The sequence below is a fragment of the Anolis carolinensis genome, chromosome 3, assembly GCF_035594765.1.
Source record: "Anolis carolinensis isolate JA03-04 chromosome 3, rAnoCar3.1.pri, whole genome shotgun sequence".
NCBI classification, from domain to species: domain Eukaryota; kingdom Metazoa; phylum Chordata; class Lepidosauria; order Squamata; family Dactyloidae; genus Anolis; species Anolis carolinensis.
In genome coordinates, this window is record NC_085843.1 from 194,056,588 (window position 1) to 194,069,643 (window position 13,056).

Below are 13,056 nucleotides of genomic sequence, written 5' to 3' on the forward strand. Positions count from 1 at the left end.
AACCACTTAGGATTATGGCCAAATTATATAGGGACATTTTGCACTACATAATTATATCACTAAGGTTCAAATTATTATTACTATTATTAAACTTTATTTGTACCCCGCTAGCATCTCCCGAAGGACTCGATGCGGCTTACAAAGGCCAAGGCCTCAACACACAATATAACAGTACAAAACAAAAGGCAAAACAATTAAAAACAATTAAAACAGTATAAACAACAAGCAATAAACAATAGGCTTGATCGATCCACGAAAAATTTGATTCTAAACTCGTTTCAAAACTAGAGGGGGGCAGCGTTTCGTTTCTGAAGGTATTTCCGAATTTTGCCCCCCAAAAAATTCGAAATTAACGAAAATTCGTTATTTTCAAAATTAATTCGTTAATGGCGGACGCGCATGCGCAATTCCCAAAAACAGCACAGAGGGAGAGGACTTTACAGGACTCTCCCACCCTCATTTTTTGAGTGATCTTCTTCAAACTTGGTACAGTGGTAGAACACATTTAACACTGATAGCTCACCAAAATTTGGAACGTTTCCCTTATCCTCTGATTTTTGGAGAATTTTCATAGCTTTTATAATAAACCATTTTTTAATAATTGCAGAAATCTGTTCCTGGTTTGAAAGTCTTATTTCCTGTTAAATTGGGTTGTCTTTACTGTGAAAGTCATTGTTCTACTTCAGAAACTTTGTTTTTGTGGCTGAAACTTTGTTAAATTGGTGTGTGTGTGATATATACTGTGTGTATATATATATAGTCCCTGCATATGTGTGTGTGTGTGTGTGTGTGTGTGTGTGTATAGGTAAAGGTAAAGGTATCCCTTGACGTTAAGTTCAGTCATGTCTGACTCTGGGGGTTGGTGCTCAACTCCATTTCTAAGCCCAAGAGCCAATGTTGTCCATAGACACCTCCAAGGTCATGTGGCCGGCATGACTACATGGAGTGCCATTACCTTCCCAGAAACACCCAGAAAATGGGAATTCCAGACAGGAAACAATCAGGGCCAGCTAATACCTCCCAACAAAGGATTCCCCCAGGTAGGAAGCAGCCAGGCTTTGAAGCTGCAAGGCTATTCAATGCTAATCAAGGTGACCAATTGCAACATTCACACTTGCCTCCCACAGACAAGAGTTCTTTCTCCCACCCTGGACCTTCCACAGATATATAAACCCCACTTGCCTAGCTTCGCACAGACGTCAAAACCTCTGAGTATGTCTGCCACAGATGTGGGTGAAACGTCAGGAGAGAATGCTTCTGGCACATGGCCATAGAGCCCGGAATACATACCACAACAGTGTGATCCCGGCCATGAAAGCTTTCGACAACACAACCACAGTATCCATTCAAGTTCATGTAGCGTGGTATGGAGAGACCTGTATTGGGGGGAGGGAGGGTGTGAATCTGGGCCTCCCTCCCTCCCCGGGAGCAGCCGAGGACGGGCCTGGCCCACACCCCCTCGCATCCCGGGCCTCTTCCTCCTCACCGCTGGGCCCCTCTCTGTCTCTCTCGGTCTCTCCAGGCCTGAGCTGAGGCGAGGCGGCGGCGGCGGCCATTTCCCCCCTCCGTCTTCCGTGTTCCTCCTCGGCCTCCTTCCCCCTCGCCCCCTCCCATTGGCTGAGCCCGTGACGCCCCTTTTGCTGAGGGGCAAAAGGAAAGGGCCTGAATGGTGGGAGTTTGGGTGATTTGCAAAAGCTTTTTTTTTCCTAACGAAAAAAACGAAGAAATAAGAAAAAACGGCCTCTCCCGATTCGAAACCGCGATATCCAGACGTGTGGACAATCAAGGCCGTATATTGCTTCAAAACAAACGAAAATAACGAATTAATAACGGGTAACGGGGAAATCGAATTATTTGAGCAAGCCTAATAAACAATATGCTAAAACACAATAAAACTGGGCTGGGCCAGAGTAATGGGAACAAGATTAAAAGTGTTGATGTGACAGGTGATATATAAGGCTTATAGGGCAAGTGCAGAGTGCGATATACGATCTTAGTTCTAATAAAGTGCTTATGGGACTTGGTATTGGAGATTTCCTATTAATCTGGGAAGGCACATTGGAACAGCCAGGTCTTCAAGTTCTTTCTGAAGACTGCCAATGTAGGGGCTTGTCTGAGATCCTTGGGGAGGGTGTTCCAGAGTCGGGGGGCCACCACAGAGAAGGCCCTGTCTCGTGTCCCCACCAACCACGCTTGCGACGCAGGCGGGATCACGAGCAGGGCCTCTCCAGATGACCGAAGTGAACGCGTGGGTTCGTAGACGGAGATGTGGTCACGGAGGTAGGATGGTCCCAAACCGTTCAGGGCTTTGTAGGTAAGCACCTGCACCTTAAATTGGGCTCGGAAAGTAAATGACAGCTGTCATTGCTTCATTTAGTTGTCATTGCTTCATTGCATGGCAGGGGGTTGGACTAGATGGCCCGTGTGGTCTCTTCCAATTTTATGATTCTGTGATGTTTAGAGAAAGGTGTTTCAATTTTATCAAAGAAGAGCCTAACACTTCACTGGACTACAAACTCTTAGGTTTTCACAAAATGAAACCATACCAATTAAATCTGGAAAACAGTGCGATAATTGGGTTTAATTGGATAGTCAAACTTTTCTCCTCTGTGGCTTAAATACAGGATGTTTGAAAAAGAACTCCCTATTCACCATTTAAATTAAATGGTGAATAGGGAGTTCTTTTTCAAACACCCTGTTATATGCAATTCAGTTTGTGTGATAGAGTGGGAGTCCTTTCACACTACACAATTATAGCACTATGGTTCTACTTTAACTGCCATGGCTGCATCCTATGGAATCCTGGGATTATTATTTGATGAGACAGTAGTGCTCTATGATAAAGAATTTTAAACATCTTTCCCTAAAATGCAAATCCCAGGATCCACTGGATGCAACCATTGTAGTTCAAATGGAATTATAGCGCTATAATTGCTTGCTTTGGTTTTCTGTTATTTAAATCTCTTGTTACAGAGACCAATGCCTCTTTAAGCATCTTAGTACACATGAAAATCTAAATGTACAGAATGTAATAGCATAGTTTGCCCTCCCCTCCAACTCCTCTCCAAATCCACCCTCCAGGGATTGTTTATTACTGATTGCATTTGGAATTCCAAGGGTTGGATAATCAAATGCACTTTTAGATAAAATATTTACTGATTGTATTTGGCATTCCAAGGACTGGATAAACAAATGCACTTTTAGATAAAATACTTTATCATTGCAGGTTTTAAAACGCAGTTTTGATCAGTTTGATTATTCAAAACAAGAGGAGAGAAGATGTATAATGATGGAAAATTTATAATATTGAAATTTGTGGTTTAGTGGGAAATCCTTAGAATTTTCTTCTGGAGACCTCTATTATAAATCTCAGGTTTTCACAGGATGCAATAGTAATAGTTAGTCATGGGCCCGGTATTTGTGTTACCCATTTATTTCATATTTCCATTTTGTACTGTCCATTCGGGCTGTACAGGCCACACACACACTCAAAGAGCCTGCAACTGCCAGGGCTTGCAGCTAAGCCCCAAGTACCTATTCCGCTGCAAGCCCTGGCAGTCATGGGCACTTTGGGCCTGCAGGCCACACACACACAATCTTAAAGAGAGTCTCTTTCCAAGTTAATGTGTGTTGAAAAGTACAGGGGGGCTTGCTACCCATTTAAAAAGATAATGGAGCCTGAAGAAGAGCCAAGGGTTGCAAAAACAGCATCAGTGAGCCACAGACTGCATTTTGCTTATCCGGATTCAGAGACGGGTTTATCCCACCAACACTAACAACTCGAATGCTTGAAAGAGCTTGAGGAGGATCAGTGAAATGGTAAAACTCTCTAACCCGAAAACGGGAAGGGAAACGTGGGAAGCCCTCCCATGTTGGCCATTGGGATGAAAATTTTGTTCATTCGGATGAAAGAACAAAACAGCTCATTCAGAGAGGCCCCGTTTTCGGAAGCAGCACTTGAACACAAAAATGGGGCCATATGAATGAAACAAACATAAAAAGATAGCGATTCTGGCCAAAAGCACAAGACTAGCAACAGCTGTAGTGATATAAAACTATAATATTGTAATATGCATATGCAATATGCTCCACTGAACACAGTTTCTTCCTCTTCCACTTCAATTCTTCAAGAATTGCATAGGAATGCAGTCCTTTTGGAAAGTATTCTGGTTGACACTTTTGTCCCGTTGCCTCACAGCCTGCAGCCCCTCCCAGCGGTTTGAAAGGATAAAACAACTTATAGTAATGACTGAAAAACATTGATATCTGGTGTAGATATACGTTGTTCATTCATGATACTCAGAACAGAATTCATTAATTACAGTTGTAATTCTCTTGTGTGAAAATATGGCTGATGGACTTGAATGCTCAGATAAAAACAACAAAATAAATCCTACAATCCTGAAGTCTATTCACTCCTACAGTGTAGCAGCCCTGACCCCAATACAGACAGCCTATCCAGAAGGATATCATAGTAAGTGATACTGAAGGCTTTGGAAACTCCTGTTCAAAATAATTTGTGAAACTATTGAGAATTACCGGACTTTATACGCCTATAGCAGAAAACGATGATGCCTCATTTCTTTCCAAAAATAATTAGATTTTATTGTCAATTGTACAATTGCAAATGTACAATTAGCTGTCAACCAGTTTCAGATTTCCTACCCTTGGGAAAGCCATTTCACATCAGCTTCTTTGGCAAGGAATCTGTGCATGTCAAAAGACCTGGCCCATTTCAGGTTGATTAATTAGCAGTGCATAAGGCTTCAGCCAGGTTTTTCAGCCAGTATTGGTTTGTGTGATGTGGCAATACACTATACACAATGTATTTAATGCTTCCTTCTGTGTGTGCATTACTGGTGAACACTGGCAATAATGGAGAACCATTTCCTTGGACCACACTTTGCCCATTAGCAGTCTGCTTATGAAGCAGTCACCTTGAATCCTGGCTTTAAGAGAAGGTGGGCTATAAATAAAGTTAAATGTCATAAATGCCAGAACTCAAGCTGGGCTGAAGTTGCAGAAAACTGCTATACTTCCCCAAGTCTTTGGAAAGGGAAGCAAATCTTAATATGAGTCATGCTGGATATAGAGAAAGTTTCATTTTTGTAAGTGTGAGGGCTGCAAAACTTGGACACTTGTCTAAATATTCTTAGCTACTATTGGTACTTACTGGCTCAGCACCAAGGAGTTAACGTGTGTGTTGTGCAAGAGAAAAAAGAAGGTATATCTATACTGAGATCTATCATACCATTTGGAGAAAGGTAGAGAGTGGAATCCATGGGTCACAAGGCATAAGTCTTTTTTTTTTTGGTACAAGTTCTGGCAGCCCTACAAGTTGTTGTAATAATGTGCCCTTAAGTTGACTCAAACTTGTGTAGACCCTAAGATGAGCCTATTATGGAGCTTTCCTGGTAATGTGTATTTAGAGGAAGTTTGCTATCACATTCCCCTTTAGCTGAGAATGTGTGACTTGTCCAAGGTCACTTAAAAAGTTTCCATGGCCAAGTGGGAATTCAAACGCTGCTTTTCCAGTGTCCTAGTCCAACACTCAAACTACTATGCTGGCTTAGCAGTGCAGGACATGGGGGAAAACTTTTTCCTGTGGACTGGGACCAAGTCTTCCCTAAACCACAAGAAGTAATACAGGGGATAAACTCCTTAGGTACATCAAAAAAATGTGAGGGAGGGAACATTGTATGGAATGTGAACCTCATCAGGAAGGGATGAGGATAACTGCTGTACCTGCTGGGTACATTTTATCATCCGTTTTATCATCCCTTCTGGATTACCAGAATATCTGCATACATTAATTCTGAATTTTCTTCACATGTTGTAACTGACATTTCAGGCCAAGAAAAAAAATGGCAATTCTATTCTTTCTGTCTCTATATCTACAACTCTGTCTATCCTCCTCCAAAGAAATAGACAGATAGAGTAATAGCTAGCATAGAGACCTTAGGTCAGGGGTCCCCAAACTTTTTAAACAGGGGGCCAGTTCATGATCCTTTGGACCACTGGAGGGCCGGACTATAGTTCCCTACTGAGCAATAATAATAATAATAATAATAATAATAATAATAATAATAATAATAATTAATAACAATAATAACAATAAAAAGAGGGTTGGAAGAGACCCTTTGGGCCATTGAGTCCAATCCCCTTCTGCCTTTGTGCACCAAAAGCACAAGCAAAGCACCCCTGACAGATGGCCACCCAGCCTCAATGTTGTTAATAATAATAATAATAATAATAATAATAATAATAATAATAATAATAATAATGAGGGTTGGAAGAGACCCCTTGGGCCATTTAGTCCAATCCCCTTCTGCCATTGTGCACCGAAAGCACAAGCAAAGCACCCCTGACAGATGGCCACCCAGCCTCAATGTTAATAATAATAATAATAATAATAATAATAATAATAATAATAATAATAATAATAATAAATACATCACACAGTCCTAGACACTTGGGAAGCGTTCGACTTGTGATTTTGTGATACGAAATCCAGCATATCTGTCTTGTTTGCTGTGTCATACAATGTTGTTGTGTCAATAATAATAATAATAATAATAATTGTGATGACTCATGGGCCTTGTAGTCCTGTTCCTAGTACTATTGTGGCAGACAAAGAGGAAAACATGGGATTTTCGCCGGTTCAGCAAGAGCCGGAGTCTCTTCACCTGCAGGATGTTGATGTTTGCCCTGAAGAATTCAGCCAAACAGGCCTTGGGCAGAACTCCCCCCCCCCCCCCCCGTTTTCCAGGAGGGAAAATTATTCTAAAGATAGGGGAGTCAGGGAGGCTAATCGGAGAAGCGTGAGAATCGCTGCCAAACAAATGGCTGATTAGGTCTGCTTCCCTTGGGAAATTCTAAGGAGTCATGCATCTGGACAGAGTTGGGTTTCGCTTCTCGTTCTCTAGGGAAAGAGTTCTGTTGGCGGGAAAATGAGACCCAATATAGGTGTTTGGCGCGAGGGATTCTTTGCGGAGTCAATTGATGAGCTTGAGGAGAGAGATCGTGTGTGGACTTCGTAATCCCAGTTCCTTGCTTCCCGGATCAAGCTTCAAGCCTTGCCTTGTCTCACGGTTTTACCACGGACTCTGTTTCATGCTTCATGTTCGTCTTGCCTCCAGTCACAGATCTAGTCAAGAATCAAGTTTATTTCCAGCCTTGTTGTCAAGCTTCATTGGACTTTAAAGACTCTTTTATTTCCCCACACTATTGCTTGGCAAAGTGTGTGTTTCGGTCAAGTGGATTAAAACTTTGAACTCTAATATCTTATATTGGACAATACATTTCTGGACTATATTTGACCTTATCTGAAAGGTCTGCTTCTGAACTATATTCTTCACTTGTTTTTATTGATTTTATATATTTCTTTAATAAAGATATTAGATAGAGACTGGCCTCTGTGTAAGGTTATTGGTGCTCTGCAGCCAGGGTCCTGACAATAATAAGGGTTGTAAGAGAAGAAGAGACCCCTTGGGTCATTTAGTCCAACCCCCTTCTGCCCTTGTGCCGTGGGGGCCGGATAAATAGCTTTGATGGGCCGCATCCGGCCCCCGGACCTTAGTTTGGGGACCCTTGCCTTAGGTCATCTATGGCCATCTATTTAATGTGCATGGATGGTATCCTTTAAGTGACTGGCTTGACCTTGAAGGAACTGGGGCGGCGACAGCCGACAGAGAGCTCTGGCGTGGACTGGTCCATGAGGTCACGAAGAGTCGGAAACGACTATGCAACTGAGAGAGAGATAACTTCAAAACCTAAACTTGCTTTTAAAAAAAGCAAATATCATTTTAAAAGAATATATATATATATATATATATATATATATATATATATATATATATATATATATATGTTGAAAGGGAGTCCACAACACGCTTGATCTATAAATACTTTATTGTGACATCAGCAACCTGATTGTCACAACACCATGTTTTCTTACCTCGTGTTAAAATGCATGTTTCATCCTTTGAAATTTTTAACGGCTCCCTTGCCCATTTTCTAGGGTCTTAGGGAATGCAAAAATGAAAACCATGGTGGGCAGCTTTATGGGAGTGTAGAAGTGGAAGTATCAGCAGATGTGCTTGTAACCTGGTTGTATGACAGTTGCTAAAACTCCCTTCTCTGTACAACAATGAAAGATACTAGCGTTCTCTCCAGTTTTCACTCTGGCATCACTATTTTGATTCAATTTTAGAATATGCTTTAGCTGAACACACTTTGGACTTGGTTTTTAAAGCGAGGGGGAGCGTGTGTGTGAGGTGATGGGTATGGAGGAACTTTCTATCATTCTGTTGTCATTGACCAATCATCACCTGATCAGTTTTAGACTGACTGCGACCCCTAAGCTCTGCAGGGGTGAGGGACAAATTAAGATGGTCCATCCCAAGAAATGTATGGATCCGGATGGATTCCTGACGTCTCTTGGGGAATTTTCTGCCATGGCTGCAGATGATCCTGTCGAAACCCTGGTGGATCTCTAGATCAAAGAGACAACCAAGGCGGTAGACTCGATTGCCCCTGAATGTCCCCTCTCGCTCAGCAGAGCCAACTCTGCCCCTTAGTTTACCAGGGAGCTAGCAGTGATGACGCAAGCAAGATGGAGACTAGAGGGCCACTGACGGACAACTCAGGATGAATATGACCAAGTATGGGCTAGAACCTCAATTAGGACCCACTCTGCAGTAATGAAGGCAGCCAAGAAAGCACACTCAGCTGGCTGCAATGTGTCTGCAACAAACAGACCAGCAGAGCTGTTTCAAGTGGTCAGAGGGCTCCTTCATCTTGATTCTCAGCGACTCGATGTGGCAATTTCACCCATCACTTTGCAGGCAAAGTCGCTCAGATCCGCTCCAACTTGGACTCCAGCATTGTGGCAGTACCAGTAGATGTACTCAAGGCATCTGTTTGTCCTATTTTTATGAATTCATTTCAGTTTGTTCAGCCTGATGATGCAGACAAGATTATTGGAGCTGTGCGGGTGACCACATGTGCTATAGACCTTTGCCCCTCCTGGCTTATTAAATTAGCCAGAGGGGGATTGGCAGAATGGATTACAAGAATGATAAATGCCTCATTGGGATAGGGCAAAATTCCAATGTCCCTGAAAAAGGTGGTCGTAAGACAAATTTTGAAAAAATCATCCCTTGACCTTTCAATATTAACCAACTACCAGCCTATTTTCCAATTTCCCCTTCTTGGGCAAGATTCTTGAGTAGGTGGTAGCTAATCAACTCCAGGGATTCTTGGATGAAACCAATTACCTTGATCCATCACAGTCCAGGTTTAGGTCTGGACACAGCACAGAGACAGATTTGATCACCTTGGTGAATGACCTGCTGTTAGGGATTCCTCTTCTTCAGAAGAGGAAGGGGAGCAGGAAAGTGTTCATGAATCTGAGGGTGAGTTGGAATCTGAGGAGGAGACTTTGCAAGTACCCACTTTTCAGGAGAGGCAAAAGGAAACAGAGAAGAGACATCGTTCAGCTAGAATAGCTGCCAGAAATGCAGCTGAGTAATTAGGAACTGCCCTAGCAGCTGGGAGGGGACTCAGCGCTATAAAGCAGAAGCAGGTGCAGCCAGCTCTTGCTGGTAACAAACTGACTCTAATGCCTTCGCTCCCCGTGTGCCTGCTCAGAGTCTGTATCTGGATTTACTGCTGTTTTGTTTTCTGAAGTAAGACTGCTATTTGATTTGAGATTGTATCAGAGACTAAGAACTGCATTTGTACTAAGACTTCCTTGCTTTCTTTTGCATTATTCCACTGAGTGTGCTGTACTTTATGTTTTGCTGAAGTAAAGCAGTTTTCATTTACTTACCACAGTGTCTTAAGGCTGTTCTTGAAAGACAAAACAGGACACCTCCACAGAGAACTAGATTGGGGTATAGAGTGGCAACCTGTTCTCGATGGGGTTACGCTCCCCCTGAGGACAAAGGTCCCCAGCTTGGGGATCCTCCTGGACTCAGCACTGCCCCTGGAAACCCAGGTATCGGTGGTGGCCAGGAGGACCTTTCACAATTAAAGCTTGTGCGCTAACTGTGCCCGTGCCCTGAAAAGACAGATCTGGCCACCAGGGCTGTAGCCAAGGGGGGGGGGGGTTAGGGTTTCAACCCCTCTCCCAAAAATTTTCAGGTTTAAAAAAAAACCTGGTTTACTCATGAATTTTAACTGGTTAACCAAATCCCCATGTGTGTCCAATAAAGTTTATCTGTCTTGAGTGTCCACTGAAGTTTATTGATGGAGCCCGATTTCTAAATTATTTTGCATTATGGAACTAGTATACATGGGGCTGCCTCTGAAGACCTGGAAACTACCATTGGTACAAAGATCTGCAGCTAGGTTGCTAACTGGAACAAACTATAAAGTACATACCCCCCCACCCCCCAATTAAAGCAGCTTTATTGGCTGCCTATACGTTTCCGGGCCCAATATTTAGTGCATGTTGTTACCTACAAGACCCTATACGGTTCGGGTCCAGCTTATTTACGTATCTGCATCTTTCCCTATGAACCTGTTTGGACTTTAAGATCGATTGGGGAGGCCCTACTCACGGTCCCACCTCCATTACAAGCACGGTTGGTGGGGACGAGGGAGAGGGCCTTCTCAGTAGTGACCCCCGGCTCTGGATGCCCTCCCCAGGGAGATCAGGCAAGCCCCTACGCTTTCAATCTTCTGGAAGGATTTGAAAACCTGGCTTTATAAACAGGCTTTTGATAATAGTTAAATATAATAACATCCAATGGTTGTTATTAAACAACCTTTAACTGGACTTTATTGTCTTTATTAACCAGAGCAGTGACTGGGATCTTTTAATTGGTTTTAAACAATATAATTACTGACTTATTTATGGACGATGTTTTGATGTCAATTTAATATGTTTGTTTTCGCTTTATATTGACTTTGTGTTGTTATTTTATTGATTTAATTTTAATTGTTTATTTGTTATATTACTGATAATTGTTGGCATTGTTCACATTGTTGTAAGCCACTCCGAGTCCTCTCAGGGAGATGGGGGGGGGGGGAATATAAATAAAGTTTTATTATTATTATAATTCATTCAGATGACTCCTTTCCCTTTCCTATGCTCTATTTAGAACACTTGCACATGACACACACATACATACACACACATTCCAGGAAGGTATTTTGAACTTTGTCATTAAGATCCGCTGAGGCTTGGAGGGATCTGGTTTAATGCTGTAATTTTGTCAGTAAGGTCAATGAGCCGTCTTCCTCCAATCACTCTGTCTCTATTTGGTAATTTCCAGAGGGACAGCCATGTGTGAGTCTGCAAGTTGCCTAACCAGTTTTTGTACTTCCTCTTTCCTTGGGAGTGTGATCTGAATTCCTTTGCTGTTATGTCTGCTTTCCTCAGATTCTATTTTTTGTCTGGCCATTTAGATGAGCCGGTTGTGTAATTTCCAGCTGGAGTGCCTTTGTTGGAGAAGTTGGAGGAGTTGACCATGGTTGAACATTACCTGTATTTACTCCTGCTGGGATTTAGCAGCATTGGGAAACAACGGCTAATACTGGGTGAGTTGCTTAGTTTAAGTTTGATTTGCTTTTCTGTTTGTTTAGAAAGCAATCATGAGTTACAGCAAAAGCCTGACAGTGCTCAAAGTAGTCAGAGAGGAATTTAAGCACCCTTGTATGGAAGAGAGTTCAGTAACTTCAGATGACATCATTAAGAGTTTACATGCAAATGCTTTATCTCCCCCCAGTCCCGGATAGAAATTTTATACATGTCTAACTGAGAAGTATTCCATTAAGTTTAAGGAGATGTACTATCAGTTATGCGGTTATAAGATTGCAGCTTTAGGATTTGCAAATCCAATTTTGAATTTGAAATTATTATAGTTGTCCATCCATTCATCTATGCATCTGTCTATGAAAGACATTTTGTCACATGTGTGTTCTCCGTGTGGCTTCTTTTTCTTTTCCTTTCCTGTATTTTTGTAAAGTAAGGCATAGGTAAAGGTAAAGGTAAAGGTTTCCCCTGACGTTAAGTCCAGTCGTGACCAACTCTGGGGGTTGGTGCTCATCTCCATTTCTAAGCCGAAGAGCCGGCGTTGCCCATAGACACCTCCAAGGTCATGTGGCCGGCATGACTGCATGGAACGCCGTTACCTTCCCGCCGGAATGGTACCTATTGATCTACTCACATTGGCATGTTTTCGAACTGCTAGGTTGGCAGGAGCTGGGGCTAACAACGGGCGCTCATTCCGCTCCTGGGATTTGAACCTGGGACCTTTCGGTCTGCAAGTTCAGCAGCTCAGCGCTTTAACACACTTCGCCACCAGGAGCCCCTTTTGTAAAGTAACCAAGGCAATTTCTGCAATGACTTCAATATGCTATGTGTAGAAATATTTTATATATATATATATATATATATATATATATATATATATATGGAGCCCCGGTGGCGAAGTGTGTTAAATCACTGAGCTGCTGAACTTGCAGACCGAAAGGTCCCAGGTTCAAATCCCGAGAGCGGTGTGAGCGGCCGCTGTTAGCTCCAGCTTCTGCCAACCTAGCAGTTCAAAAACATGCCAATGTGAGTAGATCAATAGATACCGCTCCGGCGGGAAGGTAACGGCGCTCCATGCAGTCATGCCGGCCACATGACCTTGGAGGTGTCTATGGGCAACGCCGGCTCTTCGGCTTAGAAATGGAGATGAGCACCAACACCCAGAGTCAGACATGACTGGACTTAACGTCAGGGGAAACCTTTACCTTTACCTTTACCTTTACCGTTGCCTCTGTCTATCTATCTATCTATCTGTCTGTCTGTCTGTCTGTCTGTCTGTCTGTCTGTCTGTCTGTCTATCTAACTATCTAGCTATGCATAAGATTTCTATCTGGGACTGCGGGGAGATAAAGCAAAATACTGCTAGCACAGAATGCAATAGCCAACTACATGGAACCAGAAGTCCAACATGCATTCTGTTCTGGCTGCCCAATGGCCTTCTCAATTCAGGGTGCTAGTTTCAATCTGCAAAGCCTTATAAGACTTGGAGACCCTACTTTTCAATGGAATATCTA

General features: G+C 42.6%; 1 protein-coding gene across 2 annotated transcripts in view; it reads left to right on the plus strand.

The window, feature by feature from the left end:
- LOC100560442 (disintegrin and metalloproteinase domain-containing protein 9) overlaps positions 1-13,056 on the plus strand; it is a 53,200-nt gene that overhangs the window by 4,640 nt on the left and 35,504 nt on the right. The window contains exons 1-2 of one of the 2 annotated variants that reach the window (XM_008106728.3): positions 11,205-11,296; positions 11,416-11,547. In XM_008106728.3, coding sequence (XP_008104935.2) covers positions 11,478-11,547 — 70 coding nt within the window. In that variant the 5' untranslated portion in view covers positions 11,205-11,296; positions 11,416-11,477. Of the gene's footprint in view, positions 1-11,204; positions 11,297-11,415; positions 11,548-13,056 lie in introns of those variants that run through there. The other variant, XM_008106727.3, reaches the window with a different exon arrangement.